The 27200-nt window shown below is 44.0% G+C and overlaps 1 protein-coding gene across 1 annotated transcript in view; it reads left to right on the top strand.

Annotated features, from left to right (window-relative positions):
* The window catches only part of ATRNL1 (attractin like 1), a 1590902-nt gene that overhangs the window by 549212 nt on the left and 1014490 nt on the right, over nt 1-27200 (top strand). The window contains 2 exon segments of the mRNA XM_030202658.1: nt 6358-6539; nt 26797-27010. Coding sequence (XP_030058518.1) covers nt 6358-6539; nt 26797-27010 — 396 coding nt within the window.

The raw sequence follows: 27200 nt of genomic DNA, 5'->3' as shown, positions 1-27200 counted from the left end.
CAGGCCCAGAGTTTGGGACTACATCCAGGTTTTAGGGTCAATGATGTCAACGATGGAAGTTGGCCATGGGCAAGGGCTCATATGCATCCATTACAGGAATCTCTTCTCTCCGGTCTCACAGAAGTACGACCTTCATCTTCCTTGGACGCTGGTTGCCAGATGGAATATGCATTGCTGGTTGTCTTCCAGAAATTTGACTGTTAGATTTACCTTTCTGATAACACAATGGGAGGTGGTGACAATTGATGCCAGCAAGTCGGGTTGGGGAGCTCATTACAAGTTTCATCTATAAGGAACAGGAGTCTCAGTGGTGGACCTTGTACTTTGAACAACACTTTCCATAGTAACTGCTGTTCATTATTGGGTGGAAATGCATAATATTGCAGTTCCTTCCCCTCAACATGGCACCCAAGCACATTACCAGTGAAGGTTTTGCCAATAATGCATGTTAGTTTGTCATTAACGTACTTAATAGTAGAACCTTACTGCACTTTGGTGAGCAGGTTCATTAATATGTTATGTATTTTTTTTATTAGATTTTTGAAGTGCACGATTATATTTTGTCTTCTTTACTCGTTACCTACTCAGAGTGTGTATTTTTAGGCTCAGCAGGCTAGAAATATGGTAAATAAATAATTATAAATAAACAAATTACTTTAATGCATTCCATCTCACAAGCAGACTGAAAATGGACCACTCTATGGAAATAGTTAACTTTCTAGACACTGCAGTCTGAATCATCAGTGGACATCTAGGAACATCTTTATACAGGAAACCGAATGGCAGACACAATTACCATGACAGCTCCAGTTTTCCTATCTCTCGTATAAAAGAAATCCATTATATGTCGGTACCATTGTATTATCTCTGACCCATGAGACAGGCATAAACACCTGAAAGCTCTAACTGAATTCTTCAAAAGAAAAGTGCTGTCACTCCAAAGTCATCTCCAAGAAAATTGTATCCTCCGTTGAAACACCTAGGTCAAAGCTAATGCGATACAAGGAAAAGAGAACCACGGAACAGGTACCACTCTAAATGACATGTAATCTGGAGACTGAAAGCCTAAGAAAAATCTTTTTAAAACTAATAACCACTACTGGTACTCCTGAAAGTAACATTCCCTGCTTCTGCAGTTCATAGCTTTCCGGAGCTACTTAACCCGAAATAAAAACTTAACAAATTAAACGTCAAACAAAAACTCAATATAAGAGCATCTTGGAGGTAATTCTAAAAGGAGCCACCTAGTATAAGGTGGCAAAAAGACCTGATCTACAGAAGAGAAACAGTATGTTCCATACTGTAGTGGTGTGCATGGATAGAGTTTGGGTGCAGTGCTCGTAAAGGATAGTATACTATAATTTACACGTGTTCATGGATACGTCTATACACAGGCATTTTCACCAGCTATATGGCTGATATAAGTGGTCATGCCTAAATGTAGGTGCGTTCTCCTCCACTTTCGCTACCATTCTATCAAAAAACAAAGAAAAACAGGCACCTGTTTTCTTTAACATAGCAACATATACCGGTCGATAGCGTTTTTTAAAATGTCACAACGTGAGGGGAAAAGCAGCCGCAGGGCAGGCAGTGCGGTGGAGAACAGCGCTGGAGAAAGACTTCTGCTGGCGGGCCTTGGGGACCCCCACCAGCCAAGGTATGTGGAGTTGCGGCAGGGGGCAGGGAGGTGGGACAAAACGAGCCCCCTATTTTGTGCTCTGCGCCGGCCCCCCCCCCCCCCCCCGATTTTTGTGGTCTGGCTACGTGGCAGTCCAGGGGACGGCAGCGGCGTCCTGGGAGGGCTGGCAGCAGCGGCCCCGGCCCGGCTCAGTCTCTCGGCAGCCCTATAAAGGGTGTTTGTTCCCAGTTGGACACCATTTATAAAATATCATTTGGTGCTGGGATCTGTGCTGAAGTTTTGGTGTGAGAATTTACATCACGTGAAACCTGGTGTAAATCCCCTTACATCTAAATTAGGCAAGGATCGGCCTTATTCTGCAACACCGCTTGGAAATTCCAGGAATGCCCCTGAGCCAACCATGCTCCTCCTTTGGCCAATCCCCCTTTTGAATCCGAACGGAAAAATTTAGCTGGGTGCCCAAATTTGTGTTTGCAATTTTGAGTGCCATATATAGAATTCAGAGGTTAGTGTGTAGAGCAAGGTGGCAGGCAGCACTGTTTTGAGATACAGTCTGCATATAACAAAGTCAGGGTATGCTCTTTCTCACTATTACGCCATTCCCATGGGCTGATGCTCGGAACCTAGCGCCAGCGTAAGGGTGTGCCCCCAACAACCCCGCTGGACCACCAGGGATACATAGTACATGATGGCAGAGAAAGACCTGAACGGTCCATCCAGTCTGCCCAACAAGATAAACTCATATGTGCTACTTTATGTGTGTACCTGACCTTGATTTGTATCTGCCATTTTCAGGGCACAGACCGTATAAGTCTGCCGAGCACTAGCCCCGCCTCCCAACCACTAGCCCCGCCTCCCAACCACCGGTGCTGCCACCCAATGTCCGCCAAGCTTCTGAGGATCCATTCCTTCTGAACAGGATTCCTTTATGTTTATCCCATGCATTTTTGAATTCCGTTACCGTTTTCATCTCCACCACCTCCCGCGGGAGGGCATTCCAACATTCCAAGCATCCACCACTCTCTCCGTGAAAAAATACTTCCTGACATTTTTCTTGAGTCTGCCCCCCTTCAATCTCATTTCATGTCCTCTAGTTCTACCACCTTCTCATCTCTGGAAAAGGTTAGTTTGCGGATTAATACCTTTCAAATATTTGAACATCTGTATCATGGGCCGGGGGGAGGGCCTGTCCACACAGCTTGGGGCTGTCATCCGGGGGGAGGAGGTGTCTTGACGTGGGCTGGGAGAGGAAAGAGGGGACATTAGTGGGAGGGGGTAGCTTGAGGGGGATTGGGGGCTTTAAAAAAAAGAAAAAAAAAGTTATGCGGGCCAGCTGGCCCGATATTCAGCCGGGGCTGCATAAGTGCCGGGTGTAGCTCGTCCACAATTATCCCCCGATACTCAGTGCTGGTGCCCAGACACGACCCTGCATTGAATATTGGGGGATACTTTAGCCGGCGACGATCAGTGTTTTAAAAAAATGGTGACCGCCGCCGGCTGAATATTGTGGAGAGAAATTAAAACTTAACAAAGTTGCAAATTAGATACTTAAAGACCGCTGTACAATTAAATGCAAAAGAAGAAACATAATGGGTTCTAAACTGTTACAGATTGTGTCCAGAGGTGCCCATACTTTCAGGATGTTAGAAACATGCTGTTTAAAGGGCCACTGCTTCTTCATATATCCTGATAGAGCAGAAATGATTCCACCATTCAGACGTGTTTAACTTAGAATCGTCTTTTCAGGCTTTGGGATAACTCTTACTTTGGATTCCAGAAATGAGCCTTTGTTTGGAACGTCTGCTAGTAAAGAATTATATAGAGGAGTAATAATTTAGGAATTAATATATCTGAGAATGCCGCATAGATTCTGCATTAAACCCTTCATTATCTGGGGTCTTTCCTATATGTAGCTTTAATAGCTTCTAGGATTTCTTGTCCAGTAAGCGCATTGTCTAGGCTTTGGAGTAAAGAAGGTGGGACTAATGGTTGACTGAGAGGCTTGGTGAATTCTTGAAAGAGGTAGGTTGTAAAGAATATTTCACATCTATATAAACGATTGGAATTGCTGGGCAATTGCAGAGTCATTCTCATGAATAGAACCATTGGGAGTCTATGATTTCAGGGATTCTTTTCCTATTTGTGATTTTAGATATTGCACTAAAAGGCAGATTTTATGCCTTTTAAGGTTTAGCTGGCTACCCTTATAAGTCTTTGTGGCAAACCTTAGTATTTACTATTCTATGCTGAGATCATCTGAAGAAGGGACCTTTGTATAATATCATCTATGACAGATTCATATTTTGGTCTAGTGAAGGTGCCACTGTATGTAAACAATCTTTTCAAGGAAGGCTCTCCACAGAGTGGATGAACACAAAATCCCAAGGGGTACAGATATAGAAAAACAAAGTGGGAAATGGACCAATGACTTCAGGACGCCGAGACTAAAGTGATGTAAAGTAGAATAAACTTTATTATAGACTTGACACAGTACTGTGTTTCGGCCACAGGCCTGCCTCAGGAGTCTAAAAAACATTTAAAAGAGGAAATTTTATATAAAATACATGTGACATAAATACATTAAAAAATGAAGTGACATAAATGCAGAAAAAAATTAACAACATGAATGAAAATAAGATAAATCAAATCACTGGATTTGCAAACGTATAATTTATCTACATTTATATTTAAGAGACTTACATCGGAAAAAATATATAATAAACATTTTCATACGTATAATTCATCTCGTTATATGAGACTTACATCAAATAAAACAAAACACTTTTTGTTAAGTTTCTTTAAAAAAAACTTTTTTTTAAAAGCACATATTACATATACAGTTATGCATAGTAAAAATTTCTTCAAGATCTCAGTATTGATACTGTATATTCATTATTTCTCATTTCTGATGAGCTCAGAGAGAATATAATAATTAAAACAATCTTTGAATTTATATTAAAGTCTAAAATTATGTTTAAATTAAAGGTTTAAATCTGAAATGAGTATTTGTGATGGTAACGTTATGTAAAGGAACCTTTAGCATACTCCAAGGGAGTCCTGAAGTGGTCACAGCTGTGCTCGTAAAGGAAGTCATTTTAGAAGCATTTAGTTGTCTAAATAAAGGCGTTAACGTGTCTAGCTGATATGCAAATCCAAATAAAGATGTTAGAAAGTCTCTGTTTCATTGTGTATGTCCCTTAGGTTCAGAGATTTAAAGGGGACATGGCAGGGACACGCTGGGGGTGTGGTTCTCAAATATGCATGCACATCTATTTTACAGTACGCAGCGAAGGGCGACTAAAATGATAGCGGGGATGGGATGACTTCCCTATGAAGAAAGACTAAGGAGGCTAGGGCTTTTCAGCTTGGAGAAGAGACGGCTGAGGGGAGACATGATAGAGGTATATAAAATAATGAGTGGAGTGGAACAGGTGGATGTGAAGCATCTGTTCACGCTTTCCAAAAATACTAGGACTAGGAGCATGCGATGAAACTACAGTGTAGTAAATTTAAAACAAATCGGAGAAAATCTTTCTCCACCCAATGCATAATTAAACTCTGGAATTCGTTGCCGGAGAACGTGGTGAAGGCGGTTAGCTTGGCAGAGTTTAAAAAGGGGTTAGACGGTTTCCTAAAGGACAAGTCCATAAACCGCTACTAAATGGACTTGGGAAAAATCCACAGTTCCAGGAATAACATGTATAGAATGTTTGTACGTTTGGGAAGCTTGCCAGGTGCCCTTGGCCTAGATTGGCCGCTGTCATGGACAGGATGCTGGGCTCGATGGACCCTTGGTCTTTTCCCAGTGTGGCATTACTTATGTACTTATGTATTAAGATGTCTAGACTTAAAAAAAAAATACCCTTAGGCTGTTAGGCACCTCCATGAAGACACGTGCACTTGCTAGTTCCCAGTTTAGACTTGGGAGGTTCACTAACAAGGGGCAGGTGTAAAAATTTGATGGCATCCCCCCGCCCCCCTCCCCCAGGAAAACCTGCTTCACATTGCACAGACTCCCAAGACCCTTGGAATTCCATAGACTGCCCTGTTCCCACCCTAACCCTTATTGCCTCCCCCTCTCATAGTTTTTACCAGGGGTTCCCTAGTATCTAGTGGGTGGCAACCCGGGAATAAAATGGCTTCCTCTGACCATTACTGCTAAGGGTGGGTGGAAGGACGCTGGGGGGTTAGGGGGTGGTAGGATGGCTGTCTTGAAAAGTCAAGGAGGTTGGGGGTCTTGGTTCCTCTCCCTCCACTGGTCCCTTTAACAGATAGCAAGCTTGACCTGGGGCCTGCTGTCTTATTGTGTTGCTTCAGCAATTTGCAGAGCTCTGAATACTTTTTGTTTGTGTTTTTAAATTTTTAAGTCCCTGCTCCCTAAGAAATACCTATGTATTTTGCTGTTGTCCTTATAGATATTTTGCAAAAGGCTTCATGTTTGGCAGTCTTTTTTAAATACAGGAGGAATTGAATATGTCTGAATATCTTAATTCCCCTCTCCATAACCTACTAAAATGGACCTCCAATTTTCTCTCTTTGATTGTGAGCCACTTTCTTAATGAAAGCATCAAACTGAAAAAGAAATGACCTTTTTTTCTACATCTGACATTTACTGTACAGCACATTATCACTGCTAAAAACTAGTTACTTTTGTTAAGTTTTGCATTTCACCTAGAAGATAAACAGGCAGTTTTAATGATCTGTGATTTGAATTGCAGCTCACCTGTGCGGCGAGGGTTGGAGTCATGTTGGGGATGCCTGTCTGCGTATAAATTCTAGCCGGGAGAGCTACGACAATGCAAAACTTTATTGCTACAATTTAAGTGGGAACCTCGCTTCGTTAACGACTTCCAAGGAGGTGGAATTTGTCCTGGATGAAATGCAGAAGTACACAGTGCAGGTAAATACCAATGAGACAGGAAAGTGCACAGTGCAGCTCACACATAGGTATCTGTAACAACATGCATGCGCCTAAAAAAATCAGCATGGAATACATTTCCACCTAAGTGTATTCTATAATCTGCACCTAGATTTAAGCGCGGTATATAGAATACGCTTACAGGGGCATAATGGAAAGAGAAGGGCGCCCATCTTTCAACACAAATCGGGAGATGGGTGTCCTTATCTGAGGGTCGCCCAAATCAGCATAATCGAAAGCCGATTTTGGGCGTCCTGAACTGCTTTCTGTTGCGGGGATGACCAAAGTTCCCGGGGGCGTGTTGGCAGCGTACCGAAGGTGGTACGGGGCGTGGTTAAGAGCTGGGCGTCTTCGGCCGATAATGGAAAAAAGAAGGGCGTTCCTGACGAGCATTTGGCCGACTTGGTCCCTTTTTTTCACGACCAAGCCTTGAAAAGGTGCCCGAACTGACCAGATGACTACCGGAGGGAATCGGGGATGACCTCCCATTACTTCCCTAGTGGTCACCAACCCCCTCTCACCCCAAAAAAAAAAAAAAATTGAAAACATTTTTTTCCAGCCCCTATGCCAGCCTCAAATGTCATACCTAGCTCCATGACAGCAGTATGTAGGTCTCTGGAGCAGTTTTTAGTGGGTACTGCAGTGCACTTCAGGCAGGTGGACCCAGGCCCATCCCCCCCGTTACATTTGTGGTGGTAAATGTGAGCCCTCCAAAACCCAACCGAAACCCACTACACTGGCTCCCACTCAAAGAACGTATTACTTTCAAGGTTTGCACTCTGGTTCATAAAATCATTTACGGAGATGCCCCGATCTACATGTCAAATCTCATAGACCTGCCACCCATGAACACTAAAATATCATCACACACATTCCTGAATCTTCACTTCCCCAGTTGTAAAGGTCTAAAATACAAATTAACTTATGCATCCAGCTTTTCCTACATAGGCATGCAGCTTTGGAATGCATTACCACTTGACGTGAAAAAAATGCATGACCTAATCAACTTTCGGAAATCACTGAAGACTTACCTCTTCAACAGAGCATACCACAACGATCCATCATATGAACTTTAACTCATTATCGCTTTATCTGTTATTCCTAATATGTTCTCTTAATTATCTGATTGTTTAATTACACCACGTCACCCTTGTTCTTTATGTAATTTACAATTGTATCTTCTACTCTGGAATGGCGATAGCCATGACAAAGCAATGTAAGCCGCATTGAGCCTGCAAATGGGTGGGAAAATGTGGGATACAATTGCAACAAATAAATAAATAAATAAATTGAAATTCAGAGTCTGGAGCAGAGTGGAATGTGATCATGCACATTTTCTCCGTACAACCCGCATTTGAAAACAAGGCAGGGAAATGAAGTTGACTTTGAAATGAAGATTGCATTGGAGGCAAAAACATATAGTAAAAACTTTTGTTTTTTTTAGGTATATTAGAAGCAAGAAGGTGGCAAAAGAATCAGTTGGACTGCTAGATGACACAGGGGTAAAAGGGGCACTCAGGGAAGATAAGTCCATAGTGGAGAGATTTAGGAAGTCTTTTACAAAGTGTCAGTAAGCCCAATGCTAAATTTTTTTTTGTTTTTGTTACATTTGTACCCTACGCTTTCCCACTCATGGCAGGCTCAGTGTGGCTTACATGGGGCAATGGAGGGTTAAGTGACTTGCCCAGAGTCACAAGGAGCTGCCTGTGCCTGAAGTGGGAATCAAACTCAGTTCCTCAGTTCCCCAGGATCAAAGTCTGTTGCACTAACCACTAGGCTACTCCTCCACTAGCAACATTCCATGTAGAAGCCTGCCCTTGCTGCGCAGGCTTCTGTTTCTGTGAGTCTGACGTCCTGCACGTACGTGCAGGACGTCAGACTCACAGAAACAGAAGCCTGCGCAGCTGATCTGCAAGGGCAGGCTTCTACATAGAATGTTGCTAGTGGAATAGCAACATTAACATTCCATGTAGAATCTCCAATAGTAGCAACATTCCATGTAGAATCTCCAATAGTATCTATTTTATTTTTGTTACATTTGTACCCTGCGCTTTCCCACTCATGGCAGGCTCAATGCGGCTTACATGGGGCAATGGAGGGTTAAGTGACTTGCCCAGAGTCACAAGGAGCTGCCTGTGCCTGAAGTGGGAATCAAACTCAGTTCCCCAGGACCAGAGTCCACCACCCTAACCACTAGGCCACTCCTCCACTGTTGCTACTATTTGAGATTCTACATGGAATGTTGCTATTCCACTAGCAACATTCCATGTAGAAGTCGGCCCTTCAGATCACCAATGTGGCCGCGCAGGCTTCTGCTTCTGTGAGTGCAGGACGTCAGACTCACAGAAACAGAAGCCTGCGCAGCCTTCTACATGGAATGTTGCTAGTGGAATAGCAACATTCCATGTAGAATCTGAAAGAGTAGCAACATTCCATGTAGAATCTCCAATAGTATCTATTTTATTTTTGTTACATTTGTACCCCGCGCTTTCCCACTCATGGCAGGCTCAGTGCGGCTTACATGGGGCAATGGAGGGTTAAGTGACTTGCCCAGAGTCACAAGGAGCTGCCTGTGCTGGGAATCGAACTCAGTTCCTCAGTTCCCCAGGACCAAAGTCCACCACCCTAACCACTAGGCTACTCCTCCACGCCATTTGCCAGGGGAAAAAGAAACCCCCTGGAAATGGCTTCCACGGTGGTAACCAGGTGATAATTGAGCATCCTCATGCGCTGCCTGGTTACTGCAGGGTTACCATAGGAGCCCTTATTGCCATCTTAATGGGTGGCGGTAAGGGCTCCCCTCCGCATGTCCACATGGTAAGTGTTCTCTTACCACATGGCCATGTTTGTCTGAATGCTTTTTACCTTCTGCATTAAAAAGGGCCCTGGTGCACAGGAAAACTGGCTCCCACCACTAGCGCAGGGCCCTTATTCCTGCTACTTGGTAAATGGACCCATAAATTAATTCTTTGCTTCGGTCTTCACCAAGGAAGTTGTAGGAGAGATACCAATGCCAGAAATGGAATTCAGTACTGATGAGTCAGAGAAACTGATTCAAATCTCTGTAAACCTAGAAGATATAATGGGGCAATTTGATAAATTGAAGAGTAGCAAATCACCTGGACTGGATAGTATACATCCCAGAGTCTGAATTGAAAAATGAACTTGCAAAACTATTGTTAGTAATATCTAACTTATCTTTATAATCGAGCATGGCACCGGAAGATTGGAGGATGGCCAATGTAATGCCAGTTTTTAAAGGGTTCTAGAGGTGATCTTGGAAATTATAGACCACTGAGTCTGAAATTAAATGGTAGAGATTATTATAAAGAACAAAATTACAGAGCATATACGTAAGCATGGATAAACGAGACAAAGCCAACATGGATTTAGTAACGGGAAATCTTGCCTCACCAATCTACTACATTTCTTTGAAGGGGTGAACAAACGTGGATAAAGGTGAGCCGGTCGATACTGTGTATCTGGATTTTCAAAAGGCATTTGACAAACTACCTCATGAAAGACTCCAGAGGAAATTAGAGTCATGGATTAAAAACTGGTTAGAAGATAGAAAACAGAGAGTAGGGTTAAATGGTCAGTATTCTCAATGGAGAAAAGTAGATAGTGGGGTTCCGCAGGGGTCTGTGCTGGAACCGCTGCAAATGGGAAATAACTAGTGAGGTAATTAAATTTGATGACATAAAGTTATTAAAAGTTGTTACGTCGCAAGAGGATTGTGAAAAATTGCAAGAGGACCTTACGAGATTGGGACACAGAGCATCCAAATGGCAGATGACGTTTCATGTGAACAAGTGCAAAGTGATGCATGTGGGAAGGAGGAACCTTAACTATAGCTGCATGATGCAAGGCTCCACATTAGGAGTCACCGACCAGGAAAAGGATCTGTGTGCCATTGTTGATGATACTTTGAAACCCTCTGTTCAGTGTGCAGCGGCGGCTTCTGGTCACCACATCTCAAAAAAAGATACAGTGGAATTAGAAAAGGTACAGGGAAGGGCGACGAAAGTTATAAAGGGGATGGGATGACTTCCCTACAAGGAAAGGCTAAAATGGCTAGGGCTCTTCAGCTTAGAGAAAAAACGGCTGAGGGGAGATTTGTTAGAAATCTATAAAATGAGTGGAATGGGTGGATGTGAATTGCTTGTTTACTCATTCCAGAAATACTAGGACTATGGGGCACACAATGAAGATGTTAAGTAGTAAATTTAAAACAAATCAGAGAAAATATTTCTTCACTCAACTTGTAATTAAACTCTGGAATTTGTTGCCAGAGAATGTGGTAAAAGTAGTTTGCTTAGTAGGGTTTTAAAAAAGAAGTCAATAAGCCATTATTACTACTACTACTACTTAACATTTCTAAAGCGCTACTAGGGTTACGCAGCGCTGTACAATTTAACATGGAAGGACAGACCCTGCTCAAGGAGCTTACAATCTAAAAGTATGTACCTTTGTAAGTCTAGTTGCTTTAAAAATGAGCCTCTAAATCATGTAAGAAAAGGGCGACTGCTAAGATGAAGCAGCACTGGTTGTCCAACACTATTAAGATGGACTTGGGGAAAATCTACTGCTTATTTCTAGAATAAGCAGCATAAAATCTGTTTTACTGTTTTGGGATCTTGCCAGATACTTGTAACCTGGATTGGCCACCATTAAAAACAGGATATTGGGCTTGATGGACCTTTGGTCTGTCCCAGTGTGGCAACACATTTGTAGTTACGTACTTGTGTACAGATGCAACATGTCTTACTTTCATTTCAAAATGCATTCATGGCGCTGGTCACTCAAGCAAACGCTGATGCATGTAAGTTAAAATATATAGACGCGCCAATGACATCACTCTCAAAGAAATGATTAGCAACTTTATTCAGTGTGAAACAAAAGCAATAATTAAATTGCACACTTGGCAAATGACCCAACCAACGCAGAGAAATAAAGAAAACTATGTCCTGCCTGCCTCACATCCTTCTCCTGCTGACTCCTTCCAGCTCATACCTCCCTTGCTGCCTCTGATCTTGGCTGGCACAAAGAGGGGAGGCATGGCAGTGCCTAGGGCCATGTCATCATCCTTCTACCGCCTGTTGCTGGTTTAAGCTGTGTGGCAGAATGGGGTCCGATAACAGTTCAAATCACTTCTCAGGCTCTGCATAGGAGAAGGAGGAAGAGGCTGATGCTTTCTTACATCTCCTGCTGGCCCAGATCAGGAATAGCAGTACATAAGTACATAAGTAGTGCCATACTGGGAAAGACCAAAGGTCCATCTAGCCCAGCATCCTGTCACCGACAGTGGCCAATCCAGGTCAAGGGCACCTGGCACGCTCTCCAAACGTAAAAACATTCCAGACAAGTTATACCTAAAAATGCGGAATTTTTCCAAGTCCATTTAATAGCGGTCTATGGACTTGTCCTTTAGGAATCTATCTAACCCCTTTTTAAACTCCGTCAAGCTAACCGCCCGAACCACGTTCCCCGGCAACGAATTCCAGAGTCTAATTACACGTTGGGTGAAGAAAAATTTTCTCCGATTCGTTTTAAATTTACCACACTGTAGCTTCAACTCATGCCCTCTAGTCCTAGTATTTTTGGATAGCGTGAACAGTCGCTTCACATCCACCCGATCCATTCCACTCATTATTTTATACACTTCTATCATATCTCCCCTCAGCCGTCTCTTCTCCAAGCTGAAAAGCCCTAGCCTTCTCAGCCTCTCTTCATAGGAAAGTCGTCCCATCCCCACTATCATTTTCGTCGCCCTTCGCTGTACCTTTTCCAATTCTACTATATCTTTTTTGAGATACGGAGACCAGTACTGAACACAATACTCCAGGTGCGGTCGTACCATGGAGCGATACAACGGCATTATAACATCCGCACACCTGGACTCCATACCCTTCCTAATAACACCCAACATTCTATTCGCTTTCCTAGCCGCAGCAGCACACTGAGCAGAAGGTTTCAGCGTATCATCGACGACGACACCCAGATCCCTTTCTTGATCCGTAACTCCTAACGCGGAACCTTGCAAGACGTAGCTATAATTCGGGTTCCTCTTACCCACATGCATCACTTTGCACTTGTCAACATTGAACTTCATCTGCCACTTGCACGCCCATTCTCCCAGTCTCGCAAGGTCCTCCTGTAATCGTTCACATTCCTCCTGCGACTTGACGACCCTGAATAATTTTGTGTCATCGGCGAATTTAATTACCTCACTAGTTATTCCCATCTCTAGGTCATTTATAAATACATTAAAAAGCAACGGACCCAGCACAGACCCCTGCGGGACCCCACTAACTACCCTCCTCCACTGAGAATACTGGCCACGGGCTTGGACTCTGTGGAGGAGTCATCTGAGACATAGCAGAGGAAGATTGATCAGGGCAGCAGTGGATGATTGGCACAAGGTGGGTATTTGGAATGAGTGGGGGTTAGGAATAACTTGGGCAATAACAAGAGGAGTGGATGGGGTTGTTAGGAGGAGCTGGGAACAAGAGAGAGGATTGGCTATATGTGCAAGTGTGAGAGAGAATGAGAAGGAAAGGGTGTGTGTGAGGGATTGAGTTGGCACTGGAGGTGATAAGGGGCATGTAAAGAATCGTAGAATATGCCTTTCCAGTCTTATTATACGTGAAATATAGTAGGTTGAATTTTTATGTTCATTTACAATAATGCACCAAATTCCCAGTTAGAGATGGGTGAACTGTATATATGCTGACATCTGGCTGACATAGTAACATAATAGATGACGGCAGAAAAAGACCTGCACGGTCCATCCAGTCTGCCCAACAAGATAAACTCATATGTGCTACGTTTTGTGTATACCTTACCTTGATTTGTATCTGCCATTGTCAGGGCATAGACTGTATAAGTCTGCCCAGCACTAGCCCCGCCTCCCAACCACCAGCCCCGCCTCCCCCCACCAGCTCTACTACTACTACTACTACTACTCAACATTTCCAAAGTGCTACCAGACTTACGCAGTGCTATACTGCCACCCAATCTCGGCTAAGCTTCTGAGGATCCCTTTCTTCTGAACAGGATTCCTTTATGTTTATCCCACGCATGTTTGAATTCCGTTACCATTTTCATCTCCACCACCTCCCTCGGGAGGGCATTCCAAGTATCCACCACTCTCTCCGTGAAAAAATACTTCCTGACATTTTTCCTGAGTCTGCCCCCCTTCAATCTCCTTTCATGTCCTCTCGTTCCACCTCCTTCCCCTCTCCGGAAAAGGTTCATTTGCGGATTTATACCTTTCAAGTATTTGAACGTCTGTATCATATCACCCCTGTTTCTCCTTTCCTCCAGGGTATACATGTTCAGGTCAGCAAGTCTCTCCTCATACGTCTTGTAACGTAAATCCCATACAAGTGTCTCCTTTTTCTGTCCGAAAACTCTGCTACGTTATAAACTAGTGATACTGAACCAAAGGCGTAGGACCCTGGTGTGACTCTCCTGCAGGAGCCAGTGTTTTACAGTTAATATTAAAGTGTAACAAGGCTGTTCTGAAATTCACCTGCTGCCTTTGTGGCTTCACTAAGTGACAAAAGCTGCTGACCCTAAGCATACTCCTGTGTTCAGTGTTTTTCATTTTATACACCATGAAGGAGTAAGATCAGCTGCTGTACAAGATAGAAAGAAGGCTGAATAGAGAAGCCTTTCTTTCTAGTCTGGAAACCATGCTGTTTCGTGCCAAACATTAATACTGAGGAAAGAAAGAGGTGTCGTTGATCAAACTTGATATCTCATTAGCGATTCCTGCTGATTCCAGACATGCAAGCTGAGCATGGATTGAGCTATTTTCAGCAAAACACAGAGAATCGTACATTGACCCTGATAAAAATACAGCCATCACATTGTCATTCACATGTCCGGGGTCCAGAGCTTCCACAAATACCAGTGCTTTGGAAGCATTACTTCTACTTATAGTGAAACCAAAGGGGAAATTTTTCAAACTCTCTACATTTGAATAAAGTGTCTTCCTACGGTTTACTTGTGGTCTGAGCACCAGTTCTAAAATCCAACACACATGCACGCTTTCACTTTAAAAACACACATGCATATCGGAAAACCCAGTGTCGACTTGTACTTTTTCTCTGCTTACCCATGCCCCTAAGAATGTCATCTCTCAACGTGTCTGAGAGTACGTGCATTGTCGAGCAGTAGTGTTTTTAGCGTGACTAAGGGGTTGATGTAGTAAACTGCGCTATGCTTTATCGCGGTGCTTTACTCGAGATTTTCCAATGAGGAAATTGAGTAAAACTGCTGCTCTAAAGACGAGAACAGTGGGCAAGCAAAGGCATGTAAAATGCTTGAATGAATAAATTGTTTCCAATGTAAAAAAAAAAACTGCCCTAGAATTCAGGCAGTGACCCCCACCCAGTTCTTCCCAGCATGCACCACATGGGGTCTCTTGTCTGCCATTTTCAAGGTGGGTATTGCTTCTACCTTTCATCATTGGAGGGGCATAGAGCAGGGCAGTCTGCGGGGGCATTAGGAGGCCTGCTCGGGTCCCCACCCTATTTTTAGTGGGAAGGGGGTAGCTGCAAGGGTTTATGGGCCACCAGGGATATTTATGGGGGGGGGGGGGTTATGGGGAAGAGTCCAGAGAGGCTGGGGAAAGATGTTTGGAGTGTCATGGGGAGAGATAAGGGAGTCATTAGGAGGTTTGGGCCCCTCTCAGCCAATTGGGCAGTTCTTTGGGTAGACATTGGGGACGGGAGTCAGGCAGTTTGATTTTTGTCTTTCTGTCAGTTTGTGAGTCAGTCCCTGCTCATGTACCAACAGGTTGGGAAATATTTTGCTCATTTTGAAATAGTTGCATATACTGGAGGGCTGTTCCCTGACAGAACACACTGTTTAATGTAGCAGTAATTGACATGCTATTTGTTTACAACGTGGGTGAACATTAGGAGAATTAGAGTATTGGGGGCCATAGGTGAACCTTTGGCTTTATGCCCTCCCTCCATTAGCTTTGGGTCTCCTAATTCTGCACCTCCACCGTCCCCACAAGACATCATGCTTTGAAAAATGAAACTTCACGTGTGTATATCGAGCACACACAAAAAAGTAATTCCCTCAGGTGGGCTGTTTGAAAATTGCCCATCCTTCATGCAGGTGAAAACATGCGTTTATGATTCCTTCAGAGTTTGTGGCTGTTAGGATCTCTTGGTTTGCTTTGATTGCAGCTGCTCTTTGCTGCCCTAGGTGCATGTCTAGCCTTTCCTAATGGTTGGGTCGGCCCTTTTAGGAAACTGTGTGCTGAGCTTCGGTGCATGAATCTGAGTCTAAGCCCTTGTATCTTTAAGGATACAGAATCCCCCCCTTCCACATAGACAGGGAGCTATCCATAGTGCTAAAAATTGTTCTAAAAAATATATATATATCCTCTATGTAATAATTTGCACCTCCGTCTGGATGCCTGGGTTCGTAACACACTTCCCATTGGTCCGCCCTGGGGATGACATCACAGGGCGGACCAGTGGGAAGGGAAGCCAGCACCAGCCACCGGAGATAACTACAGAATCCCCCCCCCCCCCCCGAGTTCCAGCCCCCTCCCCTCCGAGTTCCATGACCCCCCTACCTCCCTCCCTCCCTCCTTCCACTCCCCCTCTCCGAGTTCCACCGCCCCGAGTTCCATGCCCTCCTACCTCCCTCCCGAGTTCCACTCCAATTCCGAGTTCCATGCCCCCCCTCTCCACCGAGTTTCACCGCCCCGCGCCTCCCTTCCTCTCTGTCTGTGGCCTCCGAGTGGAAGCAGGACGTATGCGGCTGCCCCTCCCATTCGTAAGTGCCGGCTGTTCTTTAAAACTTTTTACCTCTTGGTGCGCTGGCAACAGTGAAGTCGAGCAGGCCCTCATTCCACAAACAGGAAATGAGGGCGGGACCAGAGGCACAGCTGAAACAGAAGCAAAGGCAGTCTGAAGCGCCGTGCCGTGCCTGCTCGACTTCACTGTTGCCGGCGGACCAGGAGGTAAAAGGTTTTAAAGAACAGCCGGCACTTACGAATGGGAGGGGAAGCCGCTCACATCCTGCTTCCACTCGGAGGCCACAGAGAGAGAGGGAGGGAGGTGCGGGGGGTGCATGGAACTCAGAGGGCAGGGGAAGAGAAGGAGGGAGGGAGGGGGAACTGGAACGGGAAGGGAGGGTCCTGGAACTGGAGGAGGGGGGTTCTGGAACTCGACCCAGAGGGGTGGCCTGGAACTGGAAGGGGAGGGCTGGTCCTGGAACTTGAAGGGGAGGGGGATCCTGGAACTTGGATGACAGGGAGGGAGGCAGGTAGAGGGTCCTGGAACTCGGAGGGATGGAGGAAGGCAGGTAGGGGGCATGGAACTCGGAGGGGAGAGAGAGAGAGGGAGGGAGGTAGGGAGGGGGCCCTGGAACCTTGCTAGCGCCTGTTTCATTTCTGTTGGAAACGGGCCTCTTTTACTACTGTGTGTGTGTATAGGTGTATATATATATATATATATGCATCCAGCTTTTCCTACATTTGCACGCAGCTCTGGAACGCTTTACCTAGAAACATTAGAACTGTGAATACCCATCTAAAATTCTGAAAAGACCTCAAGACTCACCTCTTCCGGAAAGCCTACCCAGCAGACCCGAACTAATTCATGAACAATGCATCACATCTATCGTACTAAGAAATGAACAATACCCCTTCCACATAATCCTATTACTTCAAACTGTACAAATTTTACCACTCCAGTTATAATTAAGTGTACTTATACCCTTATTCTACTCTGCATTGCTCACTAGAAGCTGTAGTCCCATCCCCGGAGACTTATCAGCCTCATTGGGATTACTTCTCTCTATATGCTACTATATATTCGTCCCAGAGTTGTATTCTCTTTTCCGGAACCTTATCAGCTTCCTTGCACCTACTGTTACTCTATTTTCCACTCTGTATATATTCCTGGAGTTGGTACTCTCCTCTCCGGAACCTGTAAGCCACATTGAGCCTACTGCTATGCGGGAAAATGTGGGATACAAATGTAATAAATAAATAAATATATGTGTGTGTTTGTATGTTTGGATAAATGAGATAAAACAAATCCATGAGTAAGGTAAAAAAGTGACAGTATTTGAGCAGAATCATGGGAAACACCTCCCCTCCCCTGCTCTAGTTAATTGATGTAACTGTGAAGTAGTTTGAAACCCAGACCTTTAATTACACACATTTCAGGTTTTGGCTGCTGTCTTCCGTGAAGGCAAATCCTTGAAGTTTGTATAATTAAAGCACTTGAAATTGTGACAAGTGAGGTGAAACTCTGAGGTGTCCTGATGATGAAGTTTTTATGCCTTTGACAGGCTGGCAAACCTCCAAGTTTGTTGACACCATAGATGGAAAGAATATTTGAGCACATTGTTTCAGAACTGTCAGTGCACTAATTTATAAAAAAAACAGACAGTAGGTGGAAATTCCAGTTCTGAGATGTAGAAACTCTGAACCTTAAAATAAATACAATAAATAGTTCAAGATTTAGGGGGATAGTTACTAATGTACATTGAGAAAATAACACAAGATTTTTGCCCCTGGATACACGTTAAATAGCAAAATTGTGCAATTTTTTCCCCCATAATGCATGTTAGTGTAAGTCGTAGGCTGTATAATAATGAGATGTAAGAATGAAAATGCATGCAAATTAGGTCATTATTATGCAAATTGAACAAAGCTTGCAGAGTTTTATTCATGGAAAAATAACCCCAACTCAAAGATAATATATGGCTTGATGTTTCTCGAAGCCATCTTAAAGGGGTCAAGGTGGTTAAAATATTATCTTCCCTTCCCCACCCCCCCGTCCTCATAAGAACAGAAGAATAGCCATACTGTGTCAGACCAATTTGCCTGGAAGAATGTATGTGTAAACCAGGGGTTGTTAACAGTGGTGACCGTACCCCCAAGAGGTATGAGAAGAGGTCAAATGGGGTGTGGAGAAGGGTGTTAAAATCAGAGACAATTTAGTGAAACTTTCTAGACAGAGTGATGGCATTTATTAGGACAGTTTTCAAAGGAATTTACTGAGGTAATTTAATAACTGGGTAAATTGCTCAGGCTGGAAATGTTAGCAGTTAGCATTATTAACAGCTAAGTTAGTAGCGTATGGTAGCGGTCAGTAGTCACTGGTTGGCAAATGCTTTAGGAAGGGGTGTAAGGATCAGGTAAAGAGGTGTTGGAAGGAACCAGGAAAGTTTAAGAAACCTTGTTGTAAACCATAGAATACAGAGAGCTGTCCATGGTGCTGATTTACTCTGTCTATATTTTGTACTGTTACTGTGTATCAGAGGCCATGAGGATGACAGAGATTGGATATTTTATAAGCCTTACAACTCTGAGCTGTATCATCTCTGTGGCTCCACTTCTTCTGCTCGGGTGGGATGGTGCATCCTTGCCAGAAGTCAAGTGTTACTAATTCTGCTATTTCTAAAATAGTTGGTGGATGTACTTAGAAGCATCCATGCACGAGAGGAGAGAAGCTGAGCCCCAATGCCCTGTCTTTTTTCCTCATTTTACTAATCCAGATTTGGGAATGGTTTAGAGACAGTTGCTTTATTTCTTGACCATGCAGAGCCTTTGGCAGGATTTCAGAAATCTTTGGTGATGTGCAGGGTCCCTGTGAGCACACGGTGCATGCATCGGAATTCATTATGTCCTGGGCCCTCATGGATTCATCAGCAAGAAGTAACCTGGAAGAGGGCAAGGAGACATGACAGATTCCATCACGTTAACGCAAAGTCTTGGGTTAAACGATCATTTACTTACCAGGAACTTGTAATGAAATGTTACAATGATTTATGCCACCCTGACATTTAGTACAGCGAGGAGAAAAAAAGAAGAAGCGATTTGTCTTTTCATTTGAACCGCCTGTCTGATTCTATTTAGTCTCTTAAGTTCACGCAAAAGCACTGTTCTCCGTTTTCAGATTTGCCTTGATAGCCTCCTGTCTGCTTGTTCCTTCAGTGTTGTAGTCAAGATGACTTCTCGTTGTACGACTTGCTCTGTTACCACACAGGCTTCTGGGTTCACATGCACATAGAGAACACAGTGATGGGCCAGAGATGACACCCTCCTTAACAATGAAATGATTAATTGCCACAGATGTCTCTTGCTGTGGGTCTTAAATCATGCAGAATGGATCAGTACACTTTGTTTTATTTTATTGACCTTTTTACAAAATGGCTCAGAATAAAACGACACCATCATATAACCCCTAATTCAATAAAGATCGCCAAAAAATTACACGTGCATGTGCGCACAATTGAATAACAAGCTAATTGGCTTTTTATCAAGCAATTATTGGCACTAATTATATTTGGCATTTATGCATGTAAATTTAGGTGTTTGATCCGCACCTAAAATTTACGCTTGATCTGAAAAAAGGGGAGCGGAAATGGGAGGCTCATGGGCATGGGGGCATGTTGTTATAGAATAATGGGGATATGTGTCTAATGTAGGTGCGTACATTTGGCCGCACCTAAAGTTAGGTGCGATTCCCGGGTATAAGTACTATTCTGTAAACCGCACCTAACTTTAAGCCTGACTTATAGAATAGCACTTCTTTCAATGCTGATTTTTTGGGCACCATATATAGAATCTAGCCTCTAATGTAGAGCAAAAATGTCTTTAACTTCCCAGATGTTGAGTTACTGCCTCTATTGCCCTTCCCTACTGGACTACTGCTGTCTCCTCCTCCTCCTCCTTCAGTGTTTAGCAGACCTCTACTGCCTTTTCCCTTGGGGTTAAGCTGTGAACATAAAATAAAGAAGATTTAGAAACAAAACGCCCTACAACCATGTTTTTGGCTAATACGATGCATTTCCTTCACTGCTCATTGAGTGCGACCATTCTTTTTTCTTAAATATATATTCTGGGGTCTTGTAATTTTTTTCCCTCACTTCAGACAAGAATATATCATAGGTAAGACAGTTCCCTTTTTTTCTCCTCTACTTTTTGATTTGCTGTTCTTGTGTTTTCACAGGTTTTTAAATTCCACTGTAGACCCCATGAATTGTGGTCAAGTGTTGTATAATATTATAGTAAATGATGGTAAATAAAGATCAGGACCTAGTTTAGTATTAAGGGGGGGAATAAAAAGAGAGAGATATAAAAAAGCAAGCAATATTAACTAGCTGCCATAGTGTACAAACCCTTTCCCCATAGTTTAAACTGAAACCTTTTCTAGAGGTAGAAACTAAACAGCTAAAAACTCTTGTTCTAAAAGGCAGTTATTTTCTGTTCCTTGGCTTCTGGAGAGGTAGCACACCAGCAACCTCAATTAAGTGTTAATTAAGGTGTGTGGAAGTAGAATACTTGCATAGGTTGCTGAGTCACTTTCAAAGAGCCTGTTTAAAAAAGGCCCCTTAGATTCAAAACTATATAAAGAGGAAAGGTCCCACTGAACTTTCTTTCTGAGAAGTTCCGAGAGAAGAGGACATTTCTCTGGTAAGTGAACACTATTTTGCTTGTGCTTTGGGAACTTAAAGCTTGGGGTTTAAAGGAGGAATTGTAGGTTAGTGCTAGGCAAAATAAAAATATAAAAAGCTAATTTTATCAACTAATTTCCATAGTCTTTTCCACTTAGTTTTAAAAACTTTGTACCACAGCATTAACAGATAGAATCTAGCAGGCACTGCAGGATCTAGATTAGTCTTCCCACCCACCCCTAGGACAACTCTTCATTTATAGTCAGTTATTGTAATTAGGGTAACAAGCAAGGCGTGCTCTTACAGAGTTTTAAATACGTTTCATTACCATCTAAGAAGGAAATACTAAATAAATCATACAATACAAGCCGTTAAGCCCATTGAAACGGGCAATATTTTTTATTTCTGACATATAATGTAAAATTTGATGAACGTAATGTGTAGTGCTTGAAAGGGTGCGGGGAAAAGTTGGGGGTACAGAGTGAGTGACAGTGTGTATGTGTGTGTGTGTGTTTGAGAGAGAGCTGCTAGGAGTCCCTGTGACAGTGGAGGGTCATTTGCTCCTTAGCCAGTTGTTTGAGGCAGCAAAGCAGGGCTCGTTTTTGAGTAGCCTTCCCCCCCGCTCCCATACATCTTCCTGTAACCTATATGGGGTATGGTGCGGTATTGTTGAACTTCAATGAGTTCACTGTATGTGTGGTGTGTGTGAGCGACGTGCCTGGGATCCATTCCCGGCGTTGTTGTGCCGCTCTGTGTGTGTGTGTGTCTGTGTGAAAGAGAGAGAGAGAGTGTGAAAGTGAGTTCATAGAGACAAAGTGTGTGTGTGTCTGTGTGAAAGAGAGAGAGTGAATTATGAGAGAAAGAGAGCCTCCGAGTTCCAGGCCCCCTCCCTCCCTCCGAGTTCCAGGCCCCCCTCCCTCTCTCCTAGTTCCAGACCCTCCCTCCCTCCGAGTTCCAGGCCCCCCTCCCTCTCTCCTAGTTCCAGACCCTCCCTCCCTCTTTCCTAGTTCCAGACCCTCCCTCCCTCTGAGTTCCAGGCCCCCCTCCCTCCGATTTCCAGGCCCCCCTCCCTCCCTCCGAGTTCCAGGGCCCTCCCTCCCTTCCTCCAACCCACCCAGTTTCAGGCACCTTCCTTCCCTCCCTCCCAGTTCCAGAGCATCTCCCTCCCTCCGAGTTCGCCACCGCCTCTCCCCCCGAGGTCGCCTCCACCGCTCCCCCCCCCCCCCCGAGGTCACCGCCGTCCCTCTCCATTGAACTCACAGCACCTCACCTCTGAAAGCGCAGCAGACAGCGGCAGCTCACCTCCCTTCGGGCTTCCTTCCCTCCCTCTGTGCTGCCCTCGTGTGATGTAACTTCGGCGAGGGCGGGACACAGGGAGGGAAGGAAGGCCGAAGGGAGGCGATCTGCTGCTGTCTGCTGCGCTTTTGGAGGTGAAACGCTGTAAGTTCAACGGAGAGGGCCCGGGTGGAGGGGGACCAGCGGCGACCTCAGGGAGGGGAGCGGTAGCGACCTCGGCGGGGCGGGGGCAGCGGTGTGTGACCTGCCGCACATGGGCGGGAGCAGGAGGTGGGTGTGTTCAGCAGCTGTGATCATTTTTAAGGTGCGGGCAGAGGAGGTGGGTGTGGGTCGGTCTGAAGCATTGTGTGACGTGCCGCACATGCGCACAACAGCTGTGCTGTTCTGCGCATGTGCGGCATGTCGGTCACTCTTCATTTATATAGTAGGATAAACTAAAAGATGCTTTTATATTAGGCTAATATCCTTAATACTGTAGCAAGTTTCAAATTATTGAAAAACTCGAAAACACTAAGATGGAGTCAGCAGTCCAGCAGCGAGAGGGGTGCTATCCAGTCTTTTGCACTGAGTGTCACATGTATGATTATCTCCCAGTTGGTGAGATGTCATATGTGTGTGCCCGATGCAAAGAGCTCCTAGCTCTCAGAGAACGTGTCCGTTCTCTTAAGGCTAGAGTAGCAGACTTGGTGGAGCTGAGGGAGACAGAGAGGTATATAGAGGACACCTACAGGGATGTTGTAGAGAAGTCCCACCTCCAGTCTGGTAGCCCCTGTGCTACCTTGGAGGAGGGAGATCTCCTAGAAGGAGAGCATCACCCTGGTGAAGTAGAAAGTACTCTTGTAGCCAGGACCTGCCCACTAGGGGATGTACTATCCTCTCGCACCGAGGATATGTCTCCAAGTGCTGCCCAGGAGGGAAAGGTTAGGACAGCTGTTGTAGTTGCTGATTCAGTCATTAGGCATATAGACAGCTGGGTGGCTGGTGGACGATGAGGATCGCCTGGTGACTTGCCTGCCTGTTGCGAAGGTGGCGGACCTCATGCGTCACCTATATAGGATTTTAGATAGTGCTGGGGAGGAGCCGGCTGTCTTGGTACATGTGGGTTACCAATGACATAGGAAAATGTGGGAGAGAGGTTCTGGAAGCCAAATTTAGGCTATTAGGTAGAAAGCTCAAATCCAGATCCTCTAGGGTAGCATTTTCTGAAATGCTACCCGTTCCACGCAAAGGGCCCAAGAGACAGGCAGAGCTCCGGAGTCTCAATGCGTGGATGAGACGATGGTGCAGGGAGGAGGGTTTTAGATTTGTTAGGAACTGGGCAACATTCTGGGGAAGGGGGAGCCTATTCCAAAAGGATGGGCTCCACCTTAACCAGGATGGGACCAGGCTGCTGGCATCAGCATTTAAAAAGGAGATAGAGCAGCTTTTAAACTAGAAATGGGGGGAAGGCTGACAGTCGCTCAAAAGCGCATGGTTCAGGATAAGGTATCTTTCAAAGATATCACCAAAACAGGGAAGATAGGGAATCCTGATAGTGAGATCGCAAAAGAGACCATAGTAGATCAGGTGCCCTTAAATAAAAATAAAAATCAGACAAAAGATTGCAAATTAATACTGTCAAGTACTGAGCATGATGTAAATAGGAACAACAAACATACTTTGAAATGTCTATATGCGAATGCCAGAAGCCTAAGAAATAAGATGGGAGAGTTGGAATATATTGCACTAAATGAAAAATTAGATATAGTGGACATCTCTGAGACCTGGTTGAAGGAGGATAAACAGTGGGACATTGTCATACCGGGGTACAAATTATATAGTAGTGATAGGGTGGATCGAATTGGTGGAGGGGTAGCATTGTATATTAACGAGAGCCTTGAATCAAATAGATAGAAAATTCTTCAGGAAACAAAACACTTCTTGGAATCACTGTGGATTGAAATTCCATGTGTAAAGGGGAAAAGGATAGTGATAGGATGTTAAAGGAAATTAGGGACGCAAACAAACTGGGCAACAATAATAATGGGTGATTTCAATTACCCCGATATTGACTGGGTAAATGTAACATCGGGGCACACTAGTTAAGGTCTGGAACTCATTTCCGGAAGATGTGGTAATGGTGGTTAGCATATCTGGTTTTAAAAAAACGTTTGGAGAAGTTCCTGGAGAAAAAGTCCATAGTCCGCTATTGAGAAGAACATGGCGGCCATTTTGTTCAAACTTATCCAGGAGCATGTATGTTCTGTAGCTGAACCTCTTCCCTGAGGAAGAAAACGAAACTTGGCCATGTTGGCGGAGGTTCTCTTGTGGCTAAAGTGGTGCCGTTGAGAAAGGGAAGGAATATATTATAGACAACTTTGAAAATCAACAGATGTTCTGAATTTGTCTGTATAAGACTCCTCATTATTGGTGTGACCCCTGATGCAGGTGCGGTAGCACTGAAACACGGCCCATGTCGGGTCTCTCTTCAATCAAATTTCATCATTAAAAGTTTTTTTTAATATATAAGTTTTGTGACCCTTTTGTTTTTAAAGACCCTCTGTGCTGTTTTTTTTGCTTGGACTTTGTCTGCACTCTGTTTCCTCTCTCTGTTACGTTAAAATCCATCCCAAACATCCTATACCCGAGTGGCATAAAAGTACCCACATTTTTGTCACTCGTGTGTTTTTAGGCAGGGGTGGTTTTGTAAGTGCATTTTATGTGTGTATACTTTTTATTGATATATTTATATTTTTATTTCATTTCTTATATATATATATATTTATTTATTTGTAACATTTATACCCCACGCTTTCCCACTTATTAGCAGGTTCAATGCTTGCATATATGCTTAAAAAGCCTATATAAAATTTCCCTCATGTGTGTATGTACACAGGGCCATGCTACCAATTCCAGGACAAGCACTGGCTTCTTCCCCCATGTCCATCTCAATAGCAGACTATGGACTTTTCCCCCAGGATCTTTGCCAAACCTTTTTTTTTAAACCTAGCTATGCTAACCACCGTTACCACATATATGGTGCCTTAAACATTGGCGCCAAAAAACCATATGGTTAGCATGATTCTGTCAACTATGGCTAAAATTAGGCGTTGTTTATAGAATATGCTCATACGCTGATCTAGCAAGTAAAATTTAGACACACCCATTTAGGCCACCTAAAACCAGGCCTAAATACCTGCACCCTAAGTTAGACACAAATCGGGTGTATTCCATAATAGTGGACATAGTTTTCTGAAATGCCCACAGCTCGCCCATTCCACGTCTATGGCCACGCCCTATTTTCAACTGCAAGCATTAGAATTTACGTGCATCGCTTTGTAGAATATGCCTAGAAAGTTGTGTGTAAATTCTAATTAAAGCCAATTACTTCTGTTGCTTGTGTAAATTCCAATTAAAGCCAATTACTTCTGTTATTTGCTTGTTAAGTACCAATGATCGGTGCTAATTAGCTTAATCTGTTAAGTTGTGCTCGCAATTTGGCTATGTGGTCGAGTTAGCACGCACAGCTTAAGGCGCCATATATGAATTTGGGGGATAGTTGATAAAGTATGTGCATAAACCATAGATTCAATGAATGGTGTGCAAATTTACGTTCACAAAATTGTGCACCATTCTAAGGTGTGTGCATCACTAAATTGACTAATGAGCCAATTATAATTGGGTGCTAATCAATTATCGCCGTTAATTAGCATCGATTTGGATTTGGGTGCATATCTTGCTAAGTGTTATTCTATAAAGATTCATGTGCAGATCTTATAGCGTGCAACTCAAGATGGGGTGTGGTCATGGGAGGGGCATGTGCGGGTTGGGGCGTTCACTAAAGGTGCGTGCAATATTACTGAATACCGGGGATCCGCACCTAGTTTCAGTTGGTGTAAATCCTCACGCCCAAAGTTTGGCGTGGAAATCGTCTCTAAACACTATTCTATAAATGGCGCATAACTCACAGCATTGTTTGTAGAATAGCGCTCTGCGTGGATTTTTATTTACTCAATCTAGTCCATACTGTTTGTTACTTACTCAATCTAGTCCATACTGTTTGCTCCTTCAAATTTGCACCACCAGGCATGTGTACATGAAGAGCACATATATGTGTTTGAGCTCATGCTGGTGTGTGTAATTGCATGCACATATATACCCGCACTATTTTGTAAGCTCTACTTTCCATAGGTACAACATGCGTTAAATGCTGTCTGTATGTGAGGTTTGCTTTTCCATTAAAACAGTAGGAGGCAGCTGACATGTGAGTATAATATTTGGGAAGATGATAGAATTCCAAAGTAGGACAGAAGAATTAGAGAAGAATTCCAGGAGCCGGGGAACTTGAGAAGATAATGGGGGCAATTGTCACATGTGCCAAAACGTGATGAAGAAAGGGGGGATGAGTAGGGAAAACAGCAGAACTCACCGCTCGTGTGAGCGTCATGTGAGGGAAAATGGTGGTGTAAGGAGGTCGGGTTGGCCAACTGTTTAATGTACTTTTGTCTTTCCGCTTGTCTAGAAAATACTGCCGTGGGTGGGTCTGCGCAAGATCAACATTTCGTACTGGGGCTGGGAAGACATGTCTGCCTTCACCAACACAACCCTGCAGTGGCTTCCTGGCGAGCCCAATGATTCCGGATTTTGCGCCTATCTAGAGAGGTCAGAGGTGGCAGGTCTAAAGGCCAATCCGTGCACAGCCATGGCTGATGGCCTCGTCTGTGAAAAACCAGTAGGTAAGGCACCTAACTCTTATCTTTTTATTTATTTTTTTTTTTTGGGGGGGGGGGCATCTGGTTTTTCTTTTGTTTCCCTTTTGAATCTCATTTGCTGTTAATTGATGGGTGGTGATAACTGGAAGGAGAATGGGTAAACTAAGGGGTCAATATTCAGACTTCGGGAGTTAGACTGGCTAACTCCCCCAGT

This window comes from Microcaecilia unicolor, chromosome 5 (assembly GCF_901765095.1).
Source record: "Microcaecilia unicolor chromosome 5, aMicUni1.1, whole genome shotgun sequence".
Taxonomy (NCBI): domain Eukaryota; kingdom Metazoa; phylum Chordata; class Amphibia; order Gymnophiona; family Siphonopidae; genus Microcaecilia; species Microcaecilia unicolor.
Note: the sequence above shows the minus strand (reverse complement) of the source record. Positions and strands in the feature narration are given on the sequence as shown.